The sequence below is a fragment of the Mus pahari genome, chromosome 2 (assembly GCF_900095145.1).
Source record: "Mus pahari chromosome 2, PAHARI_EIJ_v1.1, whole genome shotgun sequence".
NCBI classification, from domain to species: Eukaryota; Metazoa; Chordata; class Mammalia; order Rodentia; family Muridae; genus Mus; species Mus pahari.
In genome coordinates, this window is record NC_034591.1 from 57,791,634 (window position 1) to 57,806,948 (window position 15,315).

Consider the following 15,315-nt stretch of genomic DNA (forward strand, 5'->3'; position numbering starts at 1 on the left):
GAAAAAGGAATAGAAACCAGGTGTAGTGACCTTGATTCAGGGTTTTTCTGTGTACCTCTGGCTGTTCTGGAACTCACTTTGTAGACCAAGCTGGCATTAAACTCAAAAGAACTCTGCCTGCCTCTGCCTCTTGAGCACTGGGATCAAAGATGTGTGCAGTTATACCCAGTGGTACTCGCCTTTAATCCCAGCACTGGGTAGGCATAGGCAAGCAAATCTCTGTGCTTTTGAAGCCAGCCTGGTCTACAGAGCTAGTTCCAGGTCATCCAAGGGTACATAGTAAGAACCTGTCTTAAAAAGCAAAGCAAGAGCAGGGCGTGGTGGTGCATGCCTTTAATCCCATCACTTGGGAGGCAGAGGCAGGAAGATTTTTGAGTTCGAGGCCAGCCCGGTCTACAAAGTGAGTTCCAGGACAGCCAGGGCTATACAGAGAAACCCTGTCTCAAAAAAACAAGGGGAAAAAAAAAAAGCAAAATAAAATAAAAACTTTATTCAGCACTCACAGATATGATAAGTATGGCAATATGTTTTTAGACAAGCTAAAAAAAATTGTGGTAATGTCACAGTCTGAACTGTTGCTATAGAGCATTTACAATGAAAAAATATAGAACACTTTTATGCTAGATATGTGTAGCAAACAAGTCTTATATAATTATTACTGTGTAGGAAAATACATTAAAAACTAGAAATTAGCATTTAAACAATTCTAGACCAACCAGATCATTCATTAGGTAAAGGCACTTGCTATGTAAGGCTGGGCACCTGGAAGGAGAACAGACTCCATAAAGCTGTCCTTTGACAGCCATCATTTTCACTCTATGCTACATTGTATTAGTAAGGTAGATTAAATTTCATGGGTGGGTGGGTGGGTGTGTATACACTGGATTACAGGAAAGAAACTTTTTTCTTGTTTTGTTTGTTCCAGACAGTGTTTCACTACATAGCTCTGGCTGTCCTGGAACTCACCCTGTAGACCAGGGTGAATTCGATTTCACAGAGATCCACCTGCCTCTGCCTCTTAAGTGCTGATTTGAGTAGCTTACACCACGGATTAGAACCTACTTCTCACTGTGGATTGATGTTCAAAGTATTTGCAAGGCACCCAGAATTAGATGTTGTATGAGAGGTTACCTACAGAAGAGCTTGGCTCGAGGACAGACAGACTGCAATTTCTGGGATAAATTGCAGAAACTGAACACAGGTATAGCCCTCAGTCAATTGGAGATGGGATAGAGGATGATAGAACAAGACAAAAAGTGTTCCAGAAACATTACTTGCCCCGTTGTAAAACAGCAGAAACAGAGTCTGTGGGCAGAAAGGTTACTTCAATCCAAAAATAGACCCCAAACAGAACCAGGAGCAGTGGAAACAATGTTGGAGGTAAAATATTGCATCAAGGAAAGATTGCAGCATTTTAAGGAAGAAATTCATCATCTTCCTCTTTTTCTCCTTGATGCTGCTGCCAGTTTGTTTGTTTTCAGACAGGGTCTCACTATGTAGCTCTGGCTGGCTTAGAAGTCACTAGACCAGGCTGGCCTTGAACTCATGGAGATCCGCCTGGCTCCAGAGTGCCACCACTTCCATTAAGAAGTGCTAGCTGACGTGGGGTTGTCTATGTGGACCATGTGGGAATGTAACAGCCTGTAACTGCGGCTAGCTTCTTGTGGCTCGTCCATCTCCACACCTGGCTTAGAGCTAGCAGGGTCTTTTGGGTTGAACATCCCGTCACCATTTGGTACACCTTTGGAAAGGAATAGAATAGCAAATATCAAAAACGTCTGTGACGTCTCTTTGACTCAGCTCTTCAACATCTAGTATAGTTGATGCAATTAACAAGCTTGGGTTTCATTGAGGATGCGGCTAGGGAGCTTTCCAATTCACTTTCTACTGAATAGATGAAAGGGGCTAGTGATTCTCGTCCGTTAAAATCTGAATTCCAGTTCGTTTCCCACGGATGCTCCAGCGAAGCCTAAGTAACGCTCCTTCCCACTCAAAAATGAGCCGTAAATTTTTCTTCCCCCGGGAGCATGTCCCCTAAAATAACACCAAACGCTGCCAAGACGTTCAAAGTCTTCAAGAACTGTTCCTTTGCCAGTTCAATTTCCCAACTGAGGCGCGTCACTGAACGTCTCACCGCCATGCGCAAAGCGGCTAGAAAGAGGTGTGGGAGGCAGCGTGGCGCTTTCGGGAGGGGTCTGGGGAGAGTCTAGATCTCGCCTTTCGACCCTGGACACCTCAGGTGACGGGACAACAGACCGGCGGGCCCGGCGCCGGGCCGCGAGTCCCTCACCCCTGCCCTGGGTCCGCCTGGAATCCTCAGCTGACAGCCCCGCTCCCCGGCGCCGAGAGCCAGAGGCCAACGTCGGGCGGGACCCGGCGCCATGACGGTGTCGGTCCCAGGCACATCGCGACGCTCACCCTAGGGGATCCGCGAGCGCGCCTCGGTTTCCGGGCCAGAGGAGGAAACCACTCCGGGAACCCCAAACCCCTCCTTTGAAAGCAAAGCGTAGAGAGCGTCCCCGTTGCCACGGAGACAGGGCCGTCTGTGACGCCACTTCCGCCGAGCTGTCTGGCCTCCAGACTGTTGAGAGGAAAAGGGGAAAACTGAGCAACAGCCACGACTGTGGACGCGAGCGTCTCGAGTGTGCGCATGCGCCCGCTCAGCGGCCTGCTTCTATTTATGTGGGGGATCCAACATGGCGGCTGCGGCGACCCTGGCGATGGCGGTGGAGCCCATCAGAACGTAGTAGCGGGGACGGGGACCCGGTCCGCACTCACGGTGGCGTCCGCGGGGACGGCTGACGGTGCTGGAGGGAAGAAAAGTGACGGAGAGCAGAAGGCGAGGCGGGCAGGCGCGCCGTGCGGCGTCGAGGCGAGAGCCGGCTCGAGCGAGCGCCCAGGGCCAGAACAGTGGGGATGGCGGAGCCGCGCAGAGTCGCGTTCATTAGCCTGTCACCGGTGAGGCGACGCGAGGCCGAGTTCGCGGGCGCCGAGCGCGAGCCCCCCCGACTGGAGCCGCAGCCGTACCGCGAGCCGGCCCGGGCGGAGCCGGCCCCCCGCGCTGACGCGCAGCCCCCGGCGCGCGACAAGCCGCTCCCCCAGCGCGAGGTCAGCCGCGCCGAGCCGCCCATGGCGCTGCAGCGCGAGCCCCCGCGGCCCGAGCCGCCGCCGCCGCCGCCGCCACCGCCGCCGCCCCTGCCCCTGCCCCTGCCGACTGCCCCTCCGCGGGAGTCGGCTTCCCGGGCGGAGCCGCCGCCGCGACCGCCGAAGGAGACGGTTCGCCTGGAGCTGGTGCTCAAGGACCCCACGGACGAAAGCTGCGTGGAGTTCAGCTACCCGGAGCTGCTGCTGTGCGGAGAACAACGGGTACAGAGGGTCCCTCCCTCCCGGCCGCCCCACAGCCCGGGCGCCTCCGGACCCGCCGCCTGCCCGGGCTGCTCTGCACTTCGCTCGCCCCGGGGGTGGGGTGGCGGGGGCCGGGCAGCTAGACGGGGCGGGAGCTGCGCGGCTTGGCCCGCCTGGGTGGCCGAGGCTGCCCCCACCACACCGCGCCGAGCCGGTTTTCCTGTGCACCTTTCGAAACCTCAGCTTTTTCCTCCTTTTCCTCTCTGTTCCCCACACCAAATCCCGAGGCCCTGCGAGCCGTGCGGCTAGCTTCTTGTGGCACTTCCATCTGTCGTTCAGGTAGAAGGGAAGCGGAAAAAAAAAAAAAAAAAAAAAAAAAAAAAACACCTTGGGGGACACGCCCCCCGGTCTGAAGCGGAGAGATTGTGTGACCCCCTTCTTGGCTCATCCTCATCCTTCCACAACCCAGCTGTACCGTGCGCCAGGGCTGCTGAGATGGGCTCGTGGCCGGGTGGTTTATTTTTCTTGATTGAAGGGGATTTAAGAGAAATTACACATTTTCAGAAACTAATGATTCCACGTTAGGAATGAAAAAGTGGATTCGTAATGTGGTTGCACTTGTGTTGGTAAATATTGTTAGCTTTGTGTGTGTGTGTGTTGAGTTTGTGCAACATTGTCTTTGAATGGAAAGGTCTCCTGTCTTACTCGGTGGCTGCCCAGTCATATTATTTGAGTGGCTCTCATTAGTTCGAAGGGAGCATTTTGTCCGTTGTGGTTTTCTGGAGAATGACGGAAAAAAAAATTCGCTTTGAATTTAAAAAAAAAAAAAAACTTAGGAAAATACATCGGTATGCTTTTGAGGGAACCGGTGAACAATGGGGTTAGGACAGCGGTTTGTCGGAGACTGTAATTTTTATTGTTGTGGGTTGGTGATCTTTAGGAAGGGGAGATGGAAGAGAGACAGATAGAGGCAGGCAGACAGACATTTGCTCTCTTGTTTAGCGACTGTGCTCTTTATTAGGCTGGGCTTTCTATGGACTCCAGAATGCATTAGTTCATTTCAACTATCTTTGTTTTGCAGTGGATTACTCTTTAATGAAAAGTCTCACATTGAATAATATCATTAGTCTGTGTTCATTTTGCGCCAGATAATCCTTTGATGGCTAGTTACAAGTATGGTGTGGCCATCATTACTAAATGTTTTCAGAGAAATCGAATTGTTAAGGGTAGTGACCATTTTGGTCACTTCCACATAATACTTTGTCCTGTAAACTCAATTCATTCATAACCCTTTCTGTTTTTATAATATAAATGCCATCTTTTTTGTGTATTAAATTGGAACATTTTCCAAAAAAAAATATTTGGTTTGCTAATATAAATGTACAATTTTTACAGTTTGTGTAAGTTACGGATGCAAAACATTTTGTAGATGAGCATGCTAGTCTGACCTCCGCACTGTACTCTGGAGGCTGGGGTGGAAGGATGGAGAGAGTTCAGGGCCAGCCACATAGTGAGAACCTGCCTTAAAAAAAAAAACAAAACAAAACAAAACAGGTGACAAAATGGCTCAGCAGGTAAAGGCACTTGCTGCCAAGCCTAAAGACCTGAGTTCCATCACCAGTATCCACATGGTGGAAGGAGAGAACATCTTCTACAAGTTGCGCGCACACACACACACACACACACACACACACAATACGTATAGTAAAACAGCAAGACAAAAGCCATTTTTAAGTAAAAATACATAATGCTAGTTAGTGTTTTGTCATTTGTGCAAATATATAGGAAGTACCGACACTAACCTAGATGTTCTGGTTTGAAACAGGATTTGTGTAGCCCCAGCTGTCCTGGAATTCACTTTGTAGACCAGGACTTCAACTCAGATCCCTCTGCCTCTGCCTCCTGAGCACTGGGGTCAAAGGTGTGCGCCCTCCTGCCAGGCTAACCTAGGGGTTTTAATCTGTTTTGAGCTATATCATACTTATATTTAACCTGCTATATAGTCTATGTGGAATTTACCGTTACGTATGCGATCTTTTCTTGACCTATAAAGCAATGTTTGGTACATGGGTATACTTTTATATTCTATGGGACATATGAATTGGGTTTAATTTTTATGTTTGCTTCATAGATATTATCAATTTAGGGGATTATTGGTCCAATTTTCTCATTATATATTCAACCATATATCTTTTCTTTGTAATTCCACAAAAGAATTTGTTTTTTATTGTGGTGTACTTTTGTAGGAAAAGTTGCCACATTTTCTTATGATTAGTCCTGTTTAACATATTTATTATTTAAGAATGTAAAAATTACACTTCTGTAAGTGTATTGTGATGGTTCCATAAAATGAGCCCAGGAGAATGACCAACTGGAGAATGTCTGGAAAGTGGTGATCCCAAAATGTCTCCTTTTGGAAGTCTGTTCTTTTTTTCGATGCTAAGAATGAAGCCAAGGGTCTTGAACATGCCAGGCCAGGGATATGCTGTATCATTGACATGACTCCAAGTATACCCCATCCTTTGTTTTTGAGACAAGATAATTCTAAATTTGTAAGGCTTGCCATGAACTTACTTTGTAGCCCATATTGGCCTTGAATTCACAATCTTGTTGTTTCATATTGCTGAGTAGCTGGGATTATAGTCCTGTACCACCAAGACTGGCTCAGATTAATTTATTTTTAGAGTTATAATTTTTCCAAAGTAACTTTCATTTTGAGTTACTATGAATAGTGTACCTTAGTAGGGTAAGTCAAATTAGAAAAAAAATGTTAATTTTTAAATAGCTATATGTCAGTTGTCAACTGAAAGTTGGTAGCTGTGGACTGTTTAGAACAGTATGTGTAAGTACCATCTGCACTGGGGTACATTTAAATAAGCCCCCTTTCTACCTGCTGAATGAAGTGTGCAGTCCCAACTAGCAGATAGACAGTTGGAGTTCTTTTGTATTTATGAGGAAAAGTATATTTTGGCTAACTTTTTTTTTTTTTTTTTTTGGTTTTTCGAGACAGGGTTTCTCTGTGTAGCCCTGGCTGTCCTGGAACTCACTCTGTAACTCTGTAAACCAGGCTGGCCTCGAACTCAAAAATTCGCCTGCCTCTCGAGTGCTGGGATTAAAGGCATGCGCCACCACGCCCGGCCATTATTTTGGCTAACTCTTAACAAGCAAGATCCCCTTGCAGGTTAGGTCAGCCCTTTGACTTGTCTTTTTCTTTGTGGTATTTATGCCATAACTGTGGTTCAGGTGGTGCCTGAGACATTGGGATCACCCCTACCCTGAAAGGTCAGTTTGTTCACCATTGCAATAGTGCATTATGAAGTATGTTTTGGACATAGCAAATACATAAGAAAAAAGTTCAGGGGCTGGAGAGATGGCTCAGCGGTTAAGAGCACTGACTGCTCTTCCGAAGGTCCTGAGTTCAATTCCCAGCAACCACATGGTGGCTCACAACCATCCGTAAATAGATCTGGCGCCCTCTTCTGGAGTGTCTGAAGACACTCACAGTGTACTTACATATAATAAATAAATAAATTTTTTTTAAAAAAAGAAAAAAGTTCAGTTCTTAGCAAACCAAGAAATCAGATAACCTGAGTACCCATTTGAGAACAAAATGAATTAAATGTTTCCTGTAAGAGAAAAACCATGTTAATAGAGGTGATGCCTGCACTGTTACAGAACTCTGGCATTCCTTTGCATATGTTGGATAAGACCTGTAAAGGATTTGCCAGGGCTACTAGGATCAAATCATCACATTGATATCACACATAGGTAGCTGATAACTTGCAATTTGTTTCACCTGGGTAGGGGAGATTCTTGAGTTTTTATTGGGAAAAGAGATGGTTCTTTGTGGGTATTTGTTTGAAGGAAGGTCTCACTGTGTAGCCTAGATTGGCCTCTAATTTCTGTCAGACTTCATTCCTTAACCTCCTGAGTGCTGGGGTTGCTAACATTCCTAACTGTAAAGGAGATATGAGTCTGTTTTAATTTTATAGAGTATATGTAAACCAGAGGTAGATTTTGATGCCTGTATTAAGTACAGAAAATATTTTAGAGCAGGCTGGGCATGGTAATACTCTTTGTATCAGGGTACTAAGGCGGGATTGTGACTGTGAGGTTCGCCTAGATTGTGTAGTGAAATCCTGTCTTGAAAAAACATTTAGAATGACATTTGAAGATGATTCTTAGTTAAAAATATATATAAATATTTGTGCATACTATGAGTCAGGCTGGGTTGGAGGTAAAGCTCAGTGGTAGAGCTTTTTTGGAGTAGACTAGCATGCGAAAGGTCTGGGTTCAGTAACAGTCCCCATCAGAATAAGGACCTAGTATTTGTGTTTGGACTCACAGTGATGGGAGGGAACATGCTGACTGATTCAGTCAGCTTCACATGACTGGCTAGACCCTATTTAATGCTTACTTTCCCTACCAGTCTTACTTTGCTAGTTTGTTTCCCATTGAGTTGTTTTTATGTTTTTTATTCATAATGCCAATTAAGATGAGAAAGTATAAATATTTATTATTACGTTTAAAATTTGATTCTAGAGCCCGGCATAGTGGCGCATGCCTTTAATCCTAGCACTCGGGAGGCAGAGGCAGGCGGATTTCTGAGTTCGAGGCCAGCCTGGTCTACAAAGTGAGTTCCAGGACAGCCAGGACTACACAGAAAAACCCTGTCTCAAAAAACCAAAAAAAAAAAAAATTTGATTCTAAAATCAACTCCTTAAAATTTTAAGAAGTCTCCCTTTATTCCGATGTGCTGGGGAGGATGACCTTCATCCTGCCTTCATCCTGTCCATGTTTCCCTGCCATGTTTTGGGCTGATTTTGTGTGTCAGTCTTTATATTTAGGATGAAGTGCCTTAGTTCCAAATTCAGGTCTTTATCCTGGTTGTAATACACTTTCATTTTTAATTATTTAAAGCTGCTACATCAGTTTGAAAAAAATTAACCCCTTAAAACATTTCCTTTCAGATGGTTTTGGTTGTATACACTTTTAATCCCAGCATTAGAGGAGAGAACCAGAAGGACCTCTGAGTCGGAGGCCATCTTGGTGCATGTAGTAAGTTTAGTACTGTATTTTTAGGCACCCTGTGCCCAAAAAACAAAACAGGCAAACAACAAAATTAGATTTACTTTCAAAGTAAATTTTTAAAAATTAGATAAAAATAGTATTTTTTTTTTAAAAAGTAGCTCTTAGGGGTTTTTTTTGTACATTGAAAAGCATGCATATAAAACACATCTGCTAAAAATATATAGGACTTGTAAGACTGGCAACTTGAGCTCAATCCCCACAATCCACAGAAAGATGCAGGGAAAGAACCAACTTGATAAAGTTGCCTTTTGGCCTCTGTGTGTATGCACGTGCTCACTCATCCCCACCATGCAGCACACAGTAATATTTTAATTTTTAAAAGTAGTGAAGTCAGGAAAGGATACAAGTTTATCTGTTTTGGCAAGTGGATGGTGACTTGCTCATTGTGTGTGTGTGTTTGTGTGTTTTAAACTGTATTTAGAACAGTGTTTCATTCTACACTGTTAGAAGGAAGCCATGATGAGCTGTTGCACTTTTTAACTTTGTGTATTCCTTGAATTGATATCCATTGATAGGAGATAGATGATACAGATATTATTGATTCTTAGTCTCAGCAGAAAGCCAGGACAGCTGCAGATACTTTAGTAATAACTTGTAAGCCTATGATGAATCCTGATTCTATAACTGGATACGTTTTTAGGGATATTAAATGACTGAGTTTGCCTTTTTTAGAGATAATATCAAAATAAATGTATGTTTTCATTTTACCTAATGTTAGTAGTATTGGGGAGAAATCGCTTTATTTGGAATGGGATCATTTTGCAAGTGGAGTCAATTTAGACTTTAACTTAACCATCAAAAACTGTACAGTGTGTGTAAGTCTGTTAGCTGAATATACTTTCCTACTGTGTACCATCATTTAAATAAATAGCTTTTAATGCTTTTGACCTATTTGTTTATATTAGGAAAAATTGACTCATTGAAATTTAAAGATATATTCAAGTCTGAAAAATAATACAATGGATGTAGTTATGAAATATACAACACTGAGAATATATTTGATATACTATTAAATGTCTATTTAGTCGTACTGAACTGTAGTTTACATGATTAATATATGGCAGTGTAGTTGAAGTAGTCCTAATACTGTGTTTCTTTCCCATTTCCTTTGAATCAGAAGAAACTTGTTCATACAGAAGATCCATTTACTGATGAGCATAAGGAGAGGCAAGAAGTGGAAATGTTGGCTAAGAAGTTTGAAATGAAATATGTGAGTACAATAATGTTCACGTAGGTAATTTTACCCTCTTGGCCTGTTTTCTTTGTGCAGCTAGTTGGGAGGGCCTATAAATAGCAACTGCTTACTTATCTTGATCTCACAAATTGAAGCTGAATGAATGGTTTTGACAGCCAGACAGTTTTACAGGTTTGTCCTGACTATATTAGTAGGCTGCATTCATTACAGTCAGTCTTTCTAGAATCTAAACAGTTTACTTAACAAATCTTACACTAAAAAACTGTAAGGTAAGTAATACTTACTGTATTTATAGGTGAAGAGAATGAGGTTCTAAGTGACTGGTCCATGGTCACACAAGCTCAAGAATAGGCAACACATCCAGCTGTGTGTAGCTCTAACCCTGTCTCCCCACCACTGTTGTGGAGAACTGTTCTTTTAGTATAGCAGTTTATCAGCCTTCCTTCCTTTAAGAGAGTACTTTAATAGAAGTGCTTTAGACTGTACTAAGCCCCGTGGAACAGAATCAGTATGAAACTTCTTTATGTCATATTTACCTTAAATATTCTTGTATGTCTTGTATTCCATGCAACAATATATTAATTCTTATGTTAATATAAATATATTATAAAAGTATAATTTTTCATATACCATTTCCTCCAATTTTAAAAATATCTAATAGACCGTAGAAAGCTCTATTTTTTTTTTTTTTTTTTTTTTTTTTGGTTCCTCGAGACAGGGTTTCTCTGTATAGCCCTGGCTGTCCTGGAACTCACTCTGTAGACCAGGCTGACCTTGAATTTAGAAATCCGCCTGTCTCTGCCTCCCAAGTGCTGGGATTAAAGGCGTGCGCCACCACTGCCTGGCTGAAAGTTCTACTCTTATGTCTTGTTTATTCTATGGCTTTAACTACCCTTGTGAGCTGAGAAATGAGGCTGCACTTCTGATTCCTCTGTGAGCATTAAGAGTGCTTCACAGAGATGGGATATCAGTATTAACTGGCCTTGCCGTTCCTGTTATTCTCAAAGTGTACCTCGAATTAGAGTTGACATTTGTTGGCTCCTGCATGAGAGAAATATCAGAATACAGTGGAATTTGAGTCAGGTTGTAGGCCAACCTAGGACACCAACAAATCGTGCCCCTTTGGGTGAAGTTGTTTTGCTCTTTAAGACCCAGCTTTCATATCTATAAATGAAGTTTCTTGTTTTTTTTTTAAAGATTTATTTATTTACTTCATGTATGTGTGTACATTGTCGCTGTCTTCAGACAGACTGGAAGAGGGCATCGGATCCCATTATGGATGGTTGTGAGCCACCATGTGGTTGCTGGGATTTGAACTCAGGACCTCTGGAAGAGCAGTAGGTGCTCTTACCCGCTGAGCCATCTCTCCAGCCCCTTGTTGTTGTTTTTTTTAAAGTGTCCTTATGTGTATATGTTCTATGGATCTTCACTAAAACAGATGAACTAATAGGTGCTCTAAAAGAAAAGATATCCAAAAATTCATACCAATTTGTAGTGAGGTCGTTTTCGGTTGTCCATGTTGTTTTAAGACAGTCTCACTCTATAGCTGAGGGTGCCTTGAAAGTCATGATCTTCCTGTCTCTAGCTCCTCAATAAGGTTTCAGATATTGATGCCAAACATCCCAGGTTCTGGCTATGTTTTAAGATAGTTTCTAGGTGGTGTATGTCAGAACAGATAACAAGATTCATTTTAATGGATTTAGACTTGTTCTCTTAGTTTGGTGTAGGACACAGTATAACTTATGATGCCCAAAGATTATTCTTGGTGATTTCTCTCCCTTTGGTACCACATGTGTCTTGGTAACTCCCATTTCTAGGATTGGGTACAAATTCAGTAGTCTCTGAAGGTATCCGGCACAGTGCCTACTTAGTGCCTCACATGGGACTCAGTTAACTTTGATTCTGAACAACTCCTTGTTGAGCATTTACTACCACTGATGAATTATAGCTTTAAAGTTTCCTTACTTATAAAGAAAAAAATATCTGCTTCCTCTTCCTTAGAGACTTGGAATACCAATGATAATGCATGTATCAGAGTCCTAATAGTTTCAAGGTGTTTATTTTTTGTTTTTGTTTTTTAAGGGACCATGATAAACTTGGTGATCCAAAAGTAAGACCCATATAAATGAAATAGTTGGCGTGATCACGGTGTGCAGCATGCCTGTAGTCCCAGCTCCTTGAGGACAGAGTCAGGAGGCTCACAACTAACGTAGGCCAGACAGATTTGATTGGCACAGTGAGTCCCATGCTGGGGCCTGTTCCCCAGTGAGAGCCTCTCTCTGTCTGTTTTTATTTTTCTCTGTGTGTCTGTCTGTCCCATCCCTCTCCCTCTCCCCCCTTGCTCTGTGCATGTTTCTAAAAAGTCTGAGTTTTATTTTGCTGTAGACTATAAAACAAATACATGTTAGATTGTCTAGATGGCTCAGCAGGTAAAGGCACTTTGTGCTGAGCCCAATGGACCTGAGCTGAAGTCCTGAAACTCATGATAGGAAATCTGACTTGTGCAAATTGTTGGGTGCCCCGCTGTCCCAACCCGCAGGACACGTTATTCCATGGTCCTCGAGGGGGATCACAAACCTAGAGAGAAATGGGAATAAAGAAAGAGACGGAGACCATGCATGCTTGTCATAGTCTCATTTACTAAGGGAAAATGCTCAGGTTTTATACAATACAGCGAGGGGTTAGGTAGTGATCAAAAGAAAGCTCTGTGAAGGACAAATGGGGAGGCTAATTGGGAGTTTGAAACTTTTGTGATTTATCTCAGTTCCTTGGCATCACTGCTCCGGAGCATCGGGCAGCTAATCTCAAAGTCCGGTTTCTGTTAACAGCGCAAGGTGACAGCTCCGTGCAGCTCCGGAATGTAAGAAGACTCCCTCAGTCCTTGATGTTTGCTTAGGGCCGGAATCTTGCTGGTTCCCACCAAACGGCCTTGCAGAGAGAGGAGACAACTGTCTCCAAACAAAACTGTATGGCTCTCAGCTGCATGCTATAAAAATGCCTGGGCTGTGAGATGCCTAGATTGTAAGGTGCCTGGGTTTTTTCAACCTGGTCTCCAACACAGCCTCCACATGTGTACCCTGCTATGTACATGCCCCTTCCCCAAAGTAACTAAATACGTGTAAAAATGTTTTCTGTCTGTCTATACAATCTATACTATCTATCTATCTATCTATCTATCTATCTATCTATCTATCTATCTATCTAAGCGGGTCTTATTATGTAGCTTTAGCTGGCCAGAACTCATAGACTAGCCTGTTTCTGCCTCCCAAGTGCTGGAATTGAAGTTGTGTGCCACCATGCCCAGGGGGAAAAAAAAATAATAGTAATAGTAATAATAATTTAGTAAGTGTATAAATTGTGTTGAGTGACTTAATCAGATGTAAAATACTTTGAACAGAAAATACTTTGAACAGTCCCCTTGGATAAGGCATTAGGAAGTGAATATTTCAAAAGCGTGTAATCTTTTTTTTTTTTTTTTTTTTTTTTTTAGACTTTTTGAGACGGGGTTTCTCTGTGTACCCTGGCTGTCCTAGAACTCACTCTGTAGACCAGGCTGGCCTCGAACTCAGAAATCCTCCTGCCTCTGCCTCCCAAGTGCTGGGATTAAAGGCATGTGTCACCACTGCCCAGCTTGTGTGTAATTATTTTAGAAATTATATCATTCACTGGTGAGCTGTAACTCCTGAGAAGTTAGAGCATTTTTGTCCTTTTATTGGGTATAATACCTAAGACTCAGCTTGCTAAAGTTTTGGGTAGAGTTTGGACAAACTTGTTAAGATCATTCTACTCATAAAATGGAAATACCAGTGAATTCAGTGTTCTAGAGTAACAACAGTCTGCAACCAGGTGAGATGCAGTGCCTCTCTAGTGAGTCCAGGCTGTTCTACATCACCAAGCTCTAGGATTTCCAGAACTACATAGAAAGACCCTGTCTTCAAAATCAAAACAAAACAAAAAGTAAAAATAAAACAAAACAAATAGTAGTATGGAACAAGCCCACCATAGTTGTAGATTCTGCCTCTGTTGACTCACCCAACTGAAGATCAGAAATATTCCAAAAAAAGAGAAAGAAATGTGTACCTGTATTATACATGGGAAGACTTTCTTAATATTATTCCCTAAACAATACAGGTTGATAACAATATAACATTGTATTAGCTATTATAAATATCTAGAGATAAAGTATATTGCAGGATACTTATATATAGTGGGCTATATATAAACACTATAATATTTGTACAGGATATTTGAATAGCCATTGAACATTCAGAGATTTTAAAAATTTTTAGGGGTCCTGAAACCAATCCAGGATATCAAGGGTTGAGTGTATATTAAAGTCATAGATACTTTTTTAAAAAAACTCTAAGGGGGTGGGTAGTCTTAAAGGGAAAAGAAATCCTTGCTCAAAAAGTACCTTTTTGTTTAATTCTGATCATTTGCTTTGTTGAACCATTTTTATTATGTGGCCTCTGAACTAAATAAATTTTCAATGTCTTTAAATTCCTGCAGACATATTGTGAAACAGCAGTTTTAGGACATGTGGAAGATCTTACACCTATAAGTGATGGTTATGCTGGTCACTGTTTCCATTGATTTAAAATTGTAGGCTTTTTATTAGAAGGTTGAAATCAGCATGGATATAAAAAGATAGTTCTAAGGGACTGGAGTAGAAATTGAGATGCTTTTGTAACCAAGGTGTTTTCTTCTGGTTGTTAAGACCAGAGTCTTATCAGTTAATGTCCTGCTTGCCCTGTCGGCAATACCTGATCAGTGAATGTTGGTGCTTTGTTCCATTCACTGTCACAGAGGCAGTGGGAGTCCTGTCTTAGGAATAGCTTGTTTTTCAGTTTACTGATGGAGTCATTCAGCATTGGCTTGAGATACTATCAGGTTAAGCTAGTACTAAGTGACTCAGTGCTAATGACAGTGTCATCATGAAGGAGTACTTAGAAAAAGAACTTTAGGGGCTGGAGAGATGGCTCAGTGGTTAAGAGCACCCAACTGCTCTTCCAGAGGTCCTGAGTTCAATTCCCAGCAACCATATGGTGGTTCACGGCCATCTGTAATGGGATCTGATGCCCTCTTCTGGTGTGTCTGAAGACAGTTACAGTCTACTCACATGCATACAATAAATAAAATACGTTTAAAAAACGGGGGGTGGCTGGCGAGATGGCTCAGTGGTTAAGAGTATCGACTGCTCTTCCGAAGGTCCTGAGTTCAAATCCCAGTCAACCATATGGTGGCTCACAACCATCCGTAACGAAATCTGATGCCCTCTTCTGGAGTGTCTGAAGACAGCTACAGTGTACTTACATATAATAAATAAATAAACCTTTAAAAAAAAAAAAGGAGTATTCTCTAAATAAAAGAAAGAAAAAGAACTTTTAAAGGGTTCTTCATTTGAGACATAACAAGATGGAAGTAAATTCTGATTTTTATAAGGTCTACTTAATGTGTGAATTGTACAGTATAAAAAGATTCAGAAAATTATGAGTTAAGAATGATTGTGTCATAGGGCACAGTAAAGATACTGAAAAAGAGAGTGATTCAAAATAGGTTTGTCTACCAGGGAGGGCACATTGCCAATCTGTCTGAAGTTCCTTTAGGTAGATTTTTTGATTTTTTTTTTTTTTTTTTTTTTGGTTTTTTGAGACAGGGTTTCTTTGTATAGCCCTGGCTGTCCT

At 42.4% G+C, this 15,315-nt stretch overlaps 1 protein-coding gene across 5 annotated transcripts in view; it reads left to right on the forward strand.

Annotated features, from left to right (window-relative positions):
- The first annotated feature begins 2,604 nt into the window (after positions 1-2,604).
- The window catches only part of Ubn2 (ubinuclein 2), an 82,658-nt gene continuing 69,947 nt past the window's right edge, over positions 2,605-15,315 (forward strand). For 4 of the 5 annotated variants that reach the window (XM_029535052.1, XM_021189829.2, XM_021189826.2 and 1 more), the window contains exons 1-2: positions 2,605-3,366; positions 9,554-9,646. In XM_029535052.1, the coding sequence (XP_029390912.1) occupies positions 2,917-3,366; positions 9,554-9,646 (543 nt within the window). In that variant the 5' untranslated portion in view covers positions 2,605-2,916. The remainder of the gene's footprint in view (positions 3,367-9,553; positions 9,647-15,315) is intronic. The other variant, XM_029535053.1, reaches the window with a different exon arrangement.